General features: G+C 36.5%; 2 protein-coding genes across 4 annotated transcripts in view; both read left to right on the top strand.

The window, feature by feature from the left end:
• PCBP2 (poly(rC) binding protein 2) overlaps window positions 1-16066 on the top strand; it is a 350172-nt gene that overhangs the window by 198339 nt on the left and 135767 nt on the right. The window lies entirely within an intron of this gene.
• The window catches only part of SP1 (Sp1 transcription factor), a 41144-nt gene that overhangs the window by 4196 nt on the left and 20882 nt on the right, over window positions 1-16066 (top strand). For all 3 annotated transcript variants that reach the window (XM_074270225.1, XM_074270224.1, XM_074270223.1), the window contains exons 2-3: window positions 426-562; window positions 1037-2552. In XM_074270225.1, coding sequence (XP_074126326.1) covers window positions 449-562; window positions 1037-2552 — 1630 coding nt within the window. In that variant the 5' untranslated portion in view covers window positions 426-448. The remainder of the gene's footprint in view (window positions 1-425; window positions 563-1036; window positions 2553-16066) is intronic.

Raw genomic sequence — 16066 nt, 5'->3', positions numbered from 1 at the left:
CCGCCCTGGCCCCCCTCGGCCCGCCTCCTCCCCGCCCCCGAAACCGCCTTCTCTCCTCTTTCCTGGGGACCCCCACCCCGGTTCCCTCCTCTGGCCACTGCCGCCTCCCCAGGGCCCGGTCCCCTGCTTCATAGAACCCCCAACTCGTGGAGGGCTCCTGGCATTGGCGGCCGTGCCCAACCTCCCCATCCTCCCTGCCCAGAGACCCAGTCCTCCCCGTGCCCACCCCGCCGCGGCCGCCTCGCATCCCAAGATGACCAGCCGTGGAGCTTGGGGTCTGAATGCCCCGTGCACCCGCCCATCCCCCCGCTCCCGGTGCCCCCTCCAATTCGTCTGTCTTTCCCTGCGTCCCACCTTGTCTGGGACCTTGTATCGCCCTCCCTTGCTGCCTCTTTGAACGTTCTGGCTTTTTTAATCTTCTCCAGATCAAGATCATTCTGTGGATGAAATGCCTGTTGTGGTGAAGATTGAGAAAGGAGTTGGCAGTAATGGTGGAGGTGGCTTTTCCCAGACTCGCAGCAGCAGCACAGGCAGCAGCAGTAGTGGAGGAGGAGGTGGCCAGGTGAGTTAGAGTGCCCAAACCTTACTAAAGTGTTGAGTCCCCACACATAGTAAGTAATGCTTTTGAAGTAGGGAGGACTCGAAGTGGAAGCAACAAGGTATTGAGAAAACTGTCCCCTTGGATGGGAATTGAGACAATGAATTGGGGATCGGACATTGAGCGGCTCATGGCATTCTTCTTTCAAATAGTAGCATATCTGAAGTTAGGTTATTCTTAATGCGAGGTGTGAATGATTCTTGCCTCTCAGGTTGTATTGTTCAATGCCTGAGACACTCCTTGGTTTGCTTCTTCAGGCTGTGTTCTGGATCTCCCACTGTGCTCTTTGTACTTGCTTGTCCGGTGTGCTATCTTTGCTTATGTTTCATGCAGCAGTCTGGTTGTATTTTGTCTCTCGTCTCCTTCTTGGTATTTGTGCATGACTGAGGGCTGACATATGACAAATCAATAATCCTCCTCCCTTTCCTCTCTGACCAGGAGTCCCAGCCATCCCCACTGGCTTTGCTAGCAGCCACTTGCAGCAGAATCGAGTCACCCAATGAAAACAGCAACAACTCCCAGGGCCCAAGCCAGTCAGGGGGCTCAGGTGAGCTCGATCTCACAGCCGCCACACAGCTCACCCAAGGTGCCAATGGTTGGCAGATCATCTCCTCCTCTGGGGCTACCCCTACCTCAAAGGATCAGGGTGGCAGCAGTAGCAATGGTAGCAGTAGTAGTGAATCCTCCAAGAATCGCCCAGTCTCTGGTGGACAATACGTTGTCACCACCACCCCCAATATACAGAACCAGCAAGTTCTGACAGGACTTCCTGGAGTGATGCCTAACATTCAGTATCAAGTAATCCCCCAGTTCCAGACTGTTGATGGGCAACAGCTGCAGTTTGCCACCACTGGGGCCCAAGTGCAGCAAGATGGTTCTGGTCAAATTCAGATAATACCAGGGGCAAACCAGCAGATTATCACAAATAGAGGGAGTGGGGGCAATATCATCGCTGCTATGCCAAACCTGCTCCAGCAGGCTGTCCCCCTCCAAGGCTTGGCCAATAATGTCCTCTCAGGACAGACTCAGTACGTGGCCAATGTCCCAGTGGCTCTAAATGGGAATATCACCCTGCTGCCTGTCAATAGTGTTGCTGCAGCCACCCTGACTCCCAGTTCCCAGGCAGTCACAATCAGTAGCTCAGGCTCTCAAGAGAGTGGCTCACAGCCGGCAACCTCAGGGACAACTATTAGCTCTGCTAGCCTGGCAACCTCACAAGCCAGTTCTGGATCCTTTTTCACTAATGCCAGCAGTTACTCGTCCACAACCACCACCAGCAACATGGGCATTATGAATTTTTCTACCAGCGGAACATCTGGGACCAATACTCAAGTGCAGACACCACAAAGGGTCAGTGGGCTTCAGGGATCTGACTCTCTGAATGTTCAGCAGAACCAAACGCCTGGAGGTACACTCCAGACCAGTCAACAGAAAGAGGGAGAGCAAAACCAGCAGTCACAGCAACAACAGCAGATCCTCATCCAGCCTCAGTTAGTTCAAGGGGGACAGGCTATTCAGGCTCTCCAGGCTGCACCACTGTCAGGCCAGACCTTTACAACCCAAGCTATTTCTCAAGATGGTCTCCAGAACCTCCAGCTTCAGGCTGTTCCCAACTCAGGCCCCATTATCATCAGGACACCAACTGTGGGGCCTAATGGGCAAGTCAGTTGGCAGACTATTCAGCTTCAGAATCTTCAAGTCCAGAACCCACAGGCTCAGACAATCACCCTGGCACCAATGCAGGGTGTCTCTTTGGGACAGACTGGCAACAGCAACACCACCCTCACACCTATCGCCTCAGCTGCCTCCATTCCTGCTGGCACGGTCACTGTGAATGCTGCTCAGCTCTCCTCGATGCCAGGCCTCCAGACCATCAACCTCAGTGCACTAGGTGCTTCAGGAATCCAGGTGCACCAGCTGCCAGGTCTGCCATTGACCATAGCAAATGCCACAGGTAAGGAATATTCAGGATGGGACTGAGATGTTTATGTTGTAGAACTGACCTTGGCACATCAGCGGAGGAGCTCCAGCCTAGGGATAGGACTTATTTTCCAGCTGCCTGCAGAGACCTGTTTGGCTAACACTTCTGCCTAGGCAGGTCTATACTAGAGAATTTACAATGATGTCGCCAGATCATTTGGAATTAAGTATTAACAGTCATTCTTCACTCCAGTGCATCTAGATTCATATTTATCATACTTTTTATTAGAATAAAACTTCAGTTACCTGGAAACCCTGAACCATAGCATCTCAAATGAAGACATTTAGAACTGGAAGAGACCTCAGATCGTTTAGTCCAGTCTTATTTTACAGTTGTAGAAACTAAGGCAAGAATTGACTTGCTTAGGCACACAACTAGTTAATGGTAGAGGCCAGGACCAGAACAAAAGTCTCCTGACTCATCTTTAGTTCATTTTCCTTGGTTAACTGGTTTTTTTGGGGGGAGGGCTTGGGAAGGAACATCCAGCATTTAATGAGAGTTGTATATCACAAAAAAGATTGTACTATGTAAGAATCTAGTTTTTAAAAATTTCCAGAGGATTTCTGGGGTCAGTAGAAGTTGAGCCCATTGTCTCAAATCTTTGGCATTTGTAATACAGTGCCACTATATATATTGATTATAATCCTGACAATATTGCAGTTGTAATCATCAAAAATATTAAGTAATGTTTGGTGTGCTATACAACTAAGAAATAAAATATCTATACTACAACAACATCTTTATTAGTTAACACTTCATTAACTAGGAATCTAGTTAAAAATTCCCACATTCTTAGAGGGCTTATGGGGCTTTGCCAGATGTCCTGTGTACTACTACTACTAGGGCCAAATCTAGTGTAGGTTAGTGATTTAGTAGGGAATCTCTCCCAGATACTTATGAGGGAATGGGGCAAGGTTAAATTATGGAGATAAGTTACAGCATTCAACAGAGCTTGAGCAAAACAAAATTGAGGTATTTCTCTTTCTTGGTATCCATAATGGGCATGTCTTAGGAGTTAAAAAATAGGTTAAGGGGGGGAGGGGGATGAATGGGTGAGAACATTGGTTTGTTTAGAATAGAATTCATTAACTTCTATTCAAATGCAGTGGTATTCTCTTAATTAGAGAAGTTTGGTTTCATACTCTATTGTATATTATCAGGAATGTTCATTTTAAAAAATTGTGGATGATTAAAAATATCAAAATTCCATCAAATTGTTAAACCTCGTGGCTCTATTTTGGAGTATAGGTAGGTGGTGTAAGCATTACATAATATACTTTAGAAGACAAAAAGTACTATTGGAGATGGAAGGCTGGTATTGGTGTCCCAAGGACCTGATTTCAAATGTCTTTTACCAGTCATAGCCACATGACCCTGGGTAACTACCACTAAGAGATATGTACCAATTGCTGATCTGAATCAGTACTGGAGGGTATTTCCACATAAGGAAGTTCACTTACCAATATCATGTGTGTACCCTTTGAAATTATTTATTTAATTTTATTATAGACCACTTTATCTCTTGTAGTTTTAAGAAAGTTTCAGGAGACAGCAAGTAAAGCTTCCTCATTTGTAAGCCTCATCTTTTGTTTAAAATAATTACACTTTAGAGCTTTAAGATATACTCAGTTTTTAATTCAGCAAATTTGATATTGTGAGGGATAAAAACTCTTGCCATTTTCTATAAAGACATAATTTAATCTTAGAGTCATTTCAGCTCTTAAAATCTTTGAAAACCCATTTAGTTTTCCTTCTCCAAACCCATTTTACAGATAAGAAAATTGAGACCTAGAGAGTCACATTTTAAAAGGTTGAATTAGTACCCTATACTCTTGTTCCTTTGTCTAGTGGAAAAAAACTGATTTCAACTACTGTTACTTAAAATAAGATTACAAAATGATGTACCTTCTTTGGTTGTTTCACTCTTCTGTGATGCCATTTGGGGTTTTTTCAGCAAAGATACTAGAGTAGTTTGTCATTTCCTTCTCCAGATCATTTTACAAATGAGGAAACAGACAAATTAAGTGATGACTTGTTCAATGTCACACAACTAATGTCTGAGGCTGAATTTGAACTCATGAAGATGAGTCGTCTTGAGGGCAGGCCTAGTGATCAACTACGCCACCTAGTTGAGTTTTAGTGTTCTAGTTGGCATTGTACTTTTTATATTTTTATAGGTCAGAGAATATATTGGTGGAAATGTAGGAAACTTGAACTCAATGTAAAAATCTACAGGTAACATGTCAAGTTTTATTTTCTTTATTCTTAGGATTTCTGTCTGGTACCTTTGGGGAACAGCATGATTATTTTTTAAAAAAAGTTTTCAGCTTGTGTTCTGGATATCCATAATGGGGATTGTTTTTGCTAAATCCTGCTGTAGAGAAACCTACTGTTCTCTTTGCCATAGGCAAAGCCGTCATGTTATTTATGGTCTTTGAGCTAAAGACAGAGGTCACTAGGTATTCCTAATGAAAGAATGGAGCATCAAATGCCATTTTGTTGGTGTTGAGCTTTAGTTACTAATACTTCATTATTGGTGACTTCTAAAGATACTCCCTCTCCTCTTCCCAGTTCATCATAATTGTGCAACTACTTGTTACCTCTAATTCATCTGGCTTTATCCTCTGTGAAGGATAATAAAGTCACTTCCTGGAAGCCTAGTGTTGTTCAGATGTTGCCTGGCTGCTGTGAAATTGGGTTATTTTATCCTTTCGAGGGTATTTGATAGTTTTGCTGGAAAATCAAGCTTTGCTAGTTTCCTTGTGTGCTGCTCACCTGGGTAGGTGCTTGCAGCTGTTTCCCTTTGTCTATTTACAGTCTTCCTATGAAATCACCTGAAAGCAGCTCCCCTGTTAACTTGTCGAGTTTGCTTATCTGTGTATGCTTAAGAGACAGGGCACAGACCAGAAAACTCCTGTCCTTGTGGTTGCTCTGCCCCTGGTGGGTGGTGGTTGAGGAAGGAAACGCCTCAGATGTATCACCCACTAAATTAGGATTAGTTTCCAGACAGTGAAGTGATCTGTGAGGCCCTCTCCTGTATTTTTTTTTTTTTTCATTCAGAAACAATAGTATTTTAGCTAGCAACCCATTTCTCTTCTTCTGTAGAAATTGTTATCTGTTCCTTTCAGTTTGAACTTCTTGGTCTTTTCTCAGCTTTGGTGACGTCTTAAAAATCTTGCTTGCCCCTGTTGGAGAAAAGGTTTACTTAGGTCTATAGTTCTGTACAACAGAATTTGGATGACTTTTGTGGGAATTCTGCCTTATAAAGAGTTCCAGGGCTAGGCTCTGGAAACAGAAGAGAACATATTTCATTAATGGCTGTAAGAAACTAATTGCAGGCACTAAAATTTTTTACATTTGCTTACTTTTTATTAGTGGTTAGAGAATGTCCCTGTTCCAAATGAAGTTAAAGAATGTGATACCACAAACTGGTTTGCCAGTGGTATCAATAGATTTGGAGTCATATTGCTGAGACTCAATTTTTTATTTTTTTATTATTTTTTTTTTTACTTAATTTTAAAAAAAGTTATATTTCAGCATTCAGTGTGAAGTTGTTTTAGATAACCAAAAATAAAGCCTACATGATTGATCCTCAGGCAAAAATTCTCACACCTAGAACTTTTCCATATTTAAGATTTTGTTGGTATTGATTTTTTTACATTAACCTTGTTTCTCAATATGTCTTCCTCTACATAGAGAGCCATTTCTTATAACAAAATATAAAAAAGGTGTGTGGGAATAAACAGGTCAGCAAAATTAACTAATTTGTCAATGATCTGACAGATGTAATCCACATCCATAGGCCTTTATCCCCTCAAAGGATGGTCTTATGTAAACTTTTTTACATTTTAAAAATAAAAATGTGAATAAAACTTTTTTTCCTCTCCTTTCTTAGACAGCCATCCCATAAGTGTGTTTTTTTTTTAAATTTTTATTAAGAAAAAAGAGGAAGAAAACAGTAAAAGTCAATTAAAACATTGAAAAAGCCGAAAATATCAGTGTTTTGCAGTTGGATATCCCGTGTCTTCAAAGAATGGTATGGGGGAGTGCCTTTTTGGAAGATTTTCTATTTTAAAAGGAAAACATTTCTTCAGTTAAACAAGTGAAATTTCTTCAGTTAAACAAGTGAAATTTACAGCTTCCTTAAATAACTTCTTTCTTGATGCTTCTAAATATTTCTTATGGTGGTTGTCATAGTTCCCAATGAATAGGTAACCTAAAACTTGATTTTGGTTTGGTAACTTTCACTCTTTGCTTTAAACACGGGTGCTCCTAATTCAGATTGAAAATGAGTGGAATGAATTAGAATTCAGTCTGTAAAACCTTTTTTATTGGCCCTGTTTACTCCCAGTGACTTTCCGGTAAATGACATCATCTTTAAAGCATATTGCATTGTGTAATGTGACCATTTTAGTTCCTTATTAAGTGACAAGAGCACACAGTTATGCAAAGGGTGCATCGAGCTCAAGTCATGGCTCACATCTAGAGTTCTCTTTGCTTGTATTAATTTGGTTCTGTTTTGTAGGAGTTGCTTGTGGTAGTATGCAGACTTGTCTGGGAGAGTTTGGTTCCAACTGAATTTTTCTACTATTAAACATGTTTTTAAATAGTAAAATTTATGTCACTGTCTTTCCAATTGTATCATCACTTGAGCTGATTTATAATATTTATTATAATGTATACATATATGTGTGTGTGTGTGTGTGTGTGTGTGTGTGTGTGTGTGTGTGTGTGTGTTATATTTAGTTTCTACCTCGTGGCTGTGTACTCTTAATTTCTCTCTGTAGCATTTTGGGAAAATTCCACAAATGTTTAGCAATAGCCTATAGAACTTGGCTTTGTTTTTGAAAATATACATTGTAAACGTCTGATGCTGTGCCAGCTTTAGAGAGATTGTTTTCCTTAATAATAAGGGAAGAGGATGCTGACTTATCTATGATGACAAAAACTAGTACTTAGGGCTTTGAGGTTTGGAAAGAGCTTTCTATATACACATCTTTTAAGGTAAGCTTTATGACAACCTTATGAGTGAGATAGGCATCACACATTTTGATAGATCCTGAAAAACACATTTGAAGAAAGAGATTGAATTTCTCTGGCAAATGGGTATTTTATTTCATGATTGGTTGTAACCTTGGATTGCATTTAAATTTGTTCTTTTACTCTACTGTCTTGTAGAAACTCAGTTTGTATGACATACAGAGATTGAGCAATATTACTTGTTCAACAGGTTTTGATGTGCCCTTTAAGTAGCCTGCATTATTTACTATGAATTTCATTTTCTCCCCCCCAAAAAAAACAAAAACAAAAAAACTTCCTGTATAGAGCAAACAGTACTATTAGCTTATTTGAGCTAGAACTAGAATATGTTTTTAGTCCAAATTAATGCTTGCCCTATAATAGTTGAGAAACTGGCTTAAATTGTAGAAATTGCTGAAGAAATCTTAAATAACTGGTTTCTCTGGGAAACTAAGAATGTGTATTGGCTACAAATAACCTGTGAGATTTTGAATACTCTTGAGATAGACCTTGCATATTGCTTAACATCAACATTAAGGAATGATTTGCTCAATCTTTGGCCTCAAAGATTAATAAGGCAGCCAGGAGTAGTGGGAAAAAATAGTATTGGTTTTAGAGTTAGAAAACTTGGATTTAAATTCTGGGTGACTTTTATTAAGTCACTTCTGTATTTGTTTCTATATGGATGAGAAGTGGGTCTTAGAACTCTAAAATCTTTGATCTGATGATTGTTCAAAGAGCTTGAATTTTTGTTTATTTACAATTTACAGTGTCTATTTACAATATCAAAAACATACTGCAGCTTAAAATAATGATGGGGTAAGAGAAAAAAGCTCTTTGGATTTGGAAGAAACCTTAGAGATTATCATGTTCAACTCCCCAACTTTCATTTATTTATTTATTTATTTTTTTGCAGATCAGTAAACAAGTTCAGAAAGGTTGTCTTGCCCAAGGTCATACATTGAGAGTCAGAGCCAGGACTAATCTTCAGGTCTTCTGATTACTGCTGTTTCAAATAATGGAAGTGATCATTTTATTTTCCTTGCTTACCTAACACTGTAGATACTAATAAATAGTATGATAAATAATAGCTGATATTTATATAATTTTACGGTTTGTTGAGCAGTTTACATAAATAATGTCTTTTGATTCAAAAGCTAAGAATAATTAAGAGAAAGAAAAACAGTATAGATATTTTTGCATATTAGATTATTTCATTAACCTAAAATATATATGAACTAATTTTAATTTTACCTGTGGTCATACTATCATTTACTTAGTTGTAATTTATCATCAGAATGACCCAAACATGAGGGATGAAGGATGATAGCAGAACAGTGAAACATAAATCCGGGGCTTAGATAAATTAAACTTTTGCAGAATTGAATTGTTTGCTTTATTTTGTGCAAAGAATTTTAGTTCTTTGCATTTCAGAGGAATGGCTTCTGTTAACATGAGTTATTTATTAGGTGCTTTTGAGACATCCATAGCAAGCTTTGTCTGCAGTGTGCATGTCGTTTTTCATGTTACTCTGGAATGACCTTCCAGATTTTTCCTTTTTTCCCCTTAAGAACTGCTTTCTTCTCTTACTATTGGGAAGGTAAGGATAGGGTTTAACTATGCCAAAAGAGCAATAAACAGAATTCACTTTTGTCTTGCACGTAAAAACTGTGAAGTGTGTTGTTTATAGTAAATAGTGGAGGATCTAAAAATACCATGCCTAGACTCCTTCGGCAGTTTATTGAATTCAGCAGCAGTCTTGGGAAGGTAAAGTTTTTTCTGAATTCTAGGAAATGTAATAAACTCATTTTTGTTTTTAAGAATATTGGCATTCATGCATTTCTTTTAGTTTCATTATTTTTAATTTCAAATAAGATTCACGAGGTTACAGTTATTTTTTATCCACCTATAGTTTGGCATCTGTTTTATATTGGAGTATCATCTGAAAATGCTTCAAGCATAAATAGTAGAGGTCATTTCTTTTTTTTTTTTTTTTTTATTAATTTTATAATTATAAAAAATTTTTTTTGACAGTACATATATATGCATGAGTAATTTTTTTTATAACATTATCCCTTGTATTCATTTTTCCAATTTTCCCCTCCCTCCCTCTACTAGAGGTCATTTCTTTAATGAAATTTTCATTGTACTGTCTTGTTTCTTTGTTTTATATTTTTATATCTTTTATATGTTTGAAGTTTTTAAAAAATTTAATTTTAATTGATTCCTTTTTAAAAAACATCATATTCATATCCTTCTCTTCCTAAGCAGTAAGTCATCTCTTAAAAGAGGGGAGAAAAAGCAGTCCACAAAATTATTATTTTTTGAAGTAGTCAGGGTTTTAAGTGACTTGCCCAAAATCACACAGGTAATAATTGTTTGAGGCCTTATTTAAACTCAGGTTCAAAGTTGGTGCTTTTATAGCCACTGTGCCCAGTTCAACAAATTTACCAACATGTTAATAACAACAGTGACAAGAACTGACATTTACATATAGTGCTTACTATGTGCTAGGCATTATGTTAAAGCACTTTACACTCTTCTTATTTGATCTTCACAACCATCTTGGGGAATAAATGTTACTATTATCCCCATTTGTAGATCAGGGAAATGTGGCAAACAGAATTATGAGCTTAGATTTGGACTTTTCCTAGAGTCAGGTTTTCCTGACTCTAGCTTGGTGCTCCATCCACTACTATGCTTATTCTTAAACTGTGATTCATGACCCCATATGGTGTCTCATAACTAAATGTGGTGATCCCGAAATTGTGATTTATTGTCAGTAAATGTTTGATTTGTATACCTGTTTTATATAACTATATACCTTTGGGTTATGTAATTTCTTGGGCAAAAAGGGTATCGGGTAGAAAAAGTTTTTAAAATTTCTGCATTATGCTACTTGGCTGCCCACTATATGCAGCATTCCAGGCCTAGAATCCCCAACCTCTACAGTCTTCATACTTTATAGAACCAGTGAAACAGGAGTAAAAGTGGCTTTAAAAGCACTGTAAAGGACAGAAAGTTTTCATCTTGGACCAAGAGTATCTTCTCCTAAGGGTCATGTTAATGATTGTGCAGTAATTGAAGGTTATAACCATTATTAGGTTTACATTTCTGTCAATGTCCTTTCTCAATAGTTAAAATTTTTTTTTCTGTTCCCTTCTTGTTAATGCATAAATTTGCGCCAAATCCTTGTTAATGAGTGTATTCCAATGAGAGAAAGAAATAAGTAAATCAGGCCAAGGGGCATCAAAACCCAAGGAATTTACAGTTTGAAATAATTCTTTTCTAATTAATAGTATAAGAACAAAGGGATTTGGTTTTTCAAGGCTCTGGAAGAAACAGTCCAGTTGCTTCACTTTGCTGATTAGGAATTTGAGGCTTATGGGTGATTTGCCTGAAGTCAACACAGCTGCTAAATTTAGGAGTCATTATTAGGACCCAGGTCTTCCTGACTCTTAATCCAGCACTCTATGGTGTTGTTACTCTTTGTATCTTCTTTGCAATCCTTTTTTAAAAGTTTTAACTTTTTTTTTCTTTCAATTTTTATTTTTCAAGCAGGAAAGTTAACTTGAAAACTTTTTTCTTGCACTACTTCTGTTGAGCAAATTAAAAAAAAAAAACTTTCAATACATATCTATGTAATCTGACAAAATCAAATTCTCATATGAGCCATGACTGAAAATATATCTCAGTGCATTTTAAATTCATCACTTTTTTGTCAGAAGGTTAGAGAAATGTTTCTTTTTGATCTTTTGAATTTGTGGTACATCATTGCATTTGCAGTTCTAAAGTCTTTTACGGTTGTTTTTTTCTATAATGTGGTTACTGTATATTATTCTTCTGTTTACTCTATATGTTTATAAATAAGTTTCCTGAAGCTACTTCATCATCTCTTATATCACAATGATATTCTAACTACATTCATACATTACAGTTACTCATACATAACTACATTCATACATTACAGTTCAGTCATTTTCCAATAGGAAGATAACCAACCTCCTTAGTTTCTGAGTTTTTTTTTTTTTTTTTTTTTAATATCCCCCCAAAACTGCTATAAATATTTCTGTACACAGTCTTCTTTTCCTTGTTCTCTAATTTCTTTGGAGATATAAGCCTAATGGTAATATAGCTGGGTCAAAGGGTATATGAACAGTTTGGTAACATTCTGGGCATTTTGCCAATTGCTATCCAGAATGACCAGACCATGTCACAGCTCTATTAACAGTGAACTTGTATACCTGTTTTACTACCTCCCTTCTGGCATTTCTTATTTTTTCTCTTGTCATCTGATAGATGTTAGGTGGAACTTCAAATTGCTTTTTTTCCATTTCTCTAATTTGAAGTGGTTTTTTTGGTTACTGTTTGAAAACTGCTTATTCTTATTCTTTAAACCATTTATCCATTGTAGAATCAGTTTTTTATATATCTTTAGAATTGAGACTTTTTTTAGAGAAACTTGCTGCAAAGATATTTTTCCCTAGGTACCTGTTTCCCTCTTAATTTTTACTACATTAATTTTATTTTTATTTAAATAAAACTATCCATTTTATTTTATGTAATTCATTCTGCCACTATTATATTCATGAACTCTTCTCCCATAGTTTTGAAATGCAATTTCTTCCTTGTTCCTTTTAATTTGTTTATGATGTGACCTTTTATATTTAGGTCATTTATCCATTTGGTTTATCTTAGTGCATGGTTTGAGGTTTTGGTCTAAATCTTAATTTTTGCCAGAGTGCGGTCCAGTTTTTCCAGTTGTTTTTGACAAATAGTGAGTTTTTCATCCCAGTAAATGGGGTCTTTGTTGTATACCTAATCTGTTCCATTATTTGACTTTTTTTTTTTTAAACCTATAACAAATCATTTTAATGATTACTATTTTGTACAATTTTGGATCTGGTGTTAATAGATCACTTATTCATTATTTATATTATCCTTTTTATTTTTTTATTCTTTAATTTTTTTTTTTTTTGTAATAGCATAGTACTCATTAAGTAAATTTGTAGTATTGTGATTTTTATTCTATTAGCTCAACCTCTACCCATAAATAACTAAATGTTTCTCTAATTATTTAGGTCTTTATTTTTCAAAGAGTATTTTATAAATTAAATTTACCTAATAGCCTCTGGATGAATCTTGACAGATGCCTCCCTGAATCTTTAATCCATTTAGAAACAATTTTATGATAGCCAAAAATGCATCTTAGGGTACCCTAATACAGTAGATTGATTTGGTGTCATGTTTATATTTTATAACCTGATTAAGGAAGATTGAGAGAGAAATTTGGCATTTATCTTAAATTTTTTTTTTTTTTTTTTAAATTCTGAATATGTGTGAGCAAAGTGTTTATTGTAGCACAATGTTTGGGATAAGGATTGTTGCAGGTCTGAATTATACAAGAATACTTGTGATGGATTATGTGTTCAGCATGCTTTCAAAGTAAATCATTCTTCCATAACTGGTAATTGCTTTTTGTCTTGTTTTAATTACTGAGGCATAAAACAACCAAAGAAAGCAAAGATGGATTGTTCTTGGAAAGCATTTCCCCTTGTTGGGATTTATTCAATGACCCCCTGAGGCCCAGAGAATTTCATTCTCCTGTCATTCCAGACAATGGATACCTCTCATCTCTAGATTGTTTAGATGCTTAGGGAGCTACAATGTGGCCTAGCATCTTGGCACTGATGGTGAGGCTTTTACTGAAATGTAGGCAACTTATATCCATCTTAATAAAATCAGTAATGTGCTCTCACATAGTATTTTGAAATGGGTTGGCAAGCAGATTCAGATGCAATTTTTGATCATCCTTATTTGCCTGACCTTTTCTTGATTTTGCTGGTTTTGGTTTGTCGACTAGTTTTAAAACTATTAAAAAATGGAAAAAAATTACCCTCACAATGAATATTAAATTCCAGAATACTATAAATTAAAATCCAAGCTCCTAAATGACCTTAAGTTTATGCCATTTGTTTTTTTGGCATTATTAAAAAAAAAAAAAAAAAAAAACACTTCATTTCTTTCTTCACAAAATACTCAACCAGTTAACAGAGTTAATGTTAATTAACTTAATGTTAATTAAGTTAATTAAAATAATCAACCATTAACAGAGTTAATGAAAATAATATTTAGTGTCCCTTTATACTTTAGTTACTATCGTTTATTTTACTTCTTTCAGAGCACCTAAACTAGGAATTCTTAACTTTCTTTTCTAAATTCTCTTGGCAGTCTGGTGAAACCAATGGATTCCTTCTTATATATGATGTTTTAAAATGAATACAATAAAATGTGGGATTACACAGGAAATTATATTGAAATAAAATTTTCAAGCTATTGAGGATAAAAAAGTTCAGCATGTTAGCTTAAGAACTCTGCCCAAAAGCTCTAAAAGGCAGGATTTAATAAGTCATTAATCACTTAATAAGTCATTTGGATAACTGACTAGCCCCCATAAGTAACATGTCTAATATTTAAAAGGGGATTGAAATGGGAAGGAGATGGAAAACTCAACTTTGATGCCCTATTCAGTACTTTTTTTTTTTTTTTTTTAACAAGACTATACTTGTAGAAAACATGAAGATAGAAAGGTTCTACTTGAAAAGAAAAGCTTGCTGTTTAGTCAGGAAGTCAAGAGTTCAGAGGCTTTTCTGGCCCTATTTGTGCAAACCCTCATCAGCCCCATCTGTGCAGCTGTTTTCTAAAGAGTGAGATGGGAGCAGATGATGAAATCTAGAAACTGTATGAACAGTTCTATTTATAAATGAATCAAAACTGTTTCTGTCTAGTCCCCTCTACCAATCTCCATCCTGTTATGTGAGACTGGTTATACAACTGAATCAGAAGGTGGTAAAATATTTCTGTGGACCTTTCCCACTACTAACCTGTCAGTTATAAAGAAAAGTCGTTCTTTGAACTTGTAATGTAAAACTGACAAAAACTGATGGTTTGTTTTTGAAATGGCTATTCTTCATTTGTTGGGCATTGTCCTAGGTGTGAAATTATACGTGAATATAAATTGAATCTTGCAATTCACTGTTCTTTTCCTGCATACTTTTTGTTCTGAATTATTTCTCATAAGCTTTATCCTTCAATTGAATTGGTGAATATAGTGTTTTCTCTGATGAAATTGAAGGATAAGGTAACTGAGGCTCAGAGCCTGGCAGTGGCTGGTAGGTAAACTTCTGTGGGGAGGAAGCCTTATATTGGCTGTGGTTTTATTTGGTGTCTAGCAAGGAAAGTTTTCATTTTACTGGAGAAATAAAATGTCCAACTCTCTTCATTTAGGACTGATGTTCCCATTTGTAAAATGTGTATTCCTTTTCTCCTTTATCCTCTTTGCCCTAATGCTTACTTACCCCTTTTCCTATAACTCTTCTCTCCTAAACTGCCCAGTAGATAGGATGTGTAGAAGGAGGGATAGGCAATGTAGTCTAATACTCAATCAAGAGACTTGATGCCCTTGTTTGGAGTTTCTGGGCATTACTTTCCCATTGAATAAAATAGGAATATTGATACTTGCCATATTACTCATGGAGATGTTGTATAATATCTGTTGAAATATTTAAAACACCTCATGTGTTTGTAATTCTAGGTGTGTCTGGCAGTGTTTTAGATCCTAAATGTGGCCTGAACATGAAACTCTGCCTGACCTCAGACATACACAGGATAATACAACATATAAAGTGAATATTTTTAATGATGTGTTTTAGAGGAAGGATTTTACGTTTATCCACAGGGCTTTTAAATAATTCCAAAGTAGGGTCTACAACATGTCTTAGAAATCCTTTTAGTCAGGAGAACCCTTATAGAGCCACTGACCCACAAAAAAATCCAATATTATATTTAAAAAACAAAACAACTTATTTAGGTTTCTCTTCATTTCATTTTTTAATAGGGAAGAATTTGAAATATTTTTAACTTTTTGATCCTTTGAAAAAACAAGTTTATATTTTTCTCTTTTGAGAAAAATCAGGAAAAGAAAACATTAAGTTTATAGTCTTGAATTTTTCTGGGAATCCGTGCCTCTTAAAGGTCCACTTTGAATTTTAATCATCATGGCAATGTATATAACATGTTTCAGGTCTTTATTATGGTCAGATAAGAAATGGGCAAAGGGAAAAATAAACAACAGATATACTTCTTTAAAAAATCAAAAAAGGTTCTTTAGCTTCTGGAGACTTTGTAGCCTACTGCCACTGCTTGATTCTGTATTATCTTTTTGTAACTCTGGGCATAAGTTGTCCCTTAGATCTTAGGCCACAAGGTGGATGAAAATTAACTTAGGGACAGACTCTAGCTAAGAGTAAAAGGTTCCCTGTCTCTGTTCTGTGGCTACTTCAGCTGATCTGTTCTAAAGTTTCCTTTATATTGTTGATTCCATTCTGGTATCTTAGGTATCTGGTGCATTTGAGGTCCTGATAGTACTAGAAGTCCAGGGCTTTTAGGCTCAGGCAGCCACTAATCAG

Source organism: Sminthopsis crassicaudata, chromosome 5 (assembly GCF_048593235.1).
Source record: "Sminthopsis crassicaudata isolate SCR6 chromosome 5, ASM4859323v1, whole genome shotgun sequence".
NCBI classification, from domain to species: Eukaryota; Metazoa; Chordata; class Mammalia; order Dasyuromorphia; family Dasyuridae; genus Sminthopsis; species Sminthopsis crassicaudata.
This window is presented reverse-complemented; position numbering and strand designations above follow the sequence as displayed.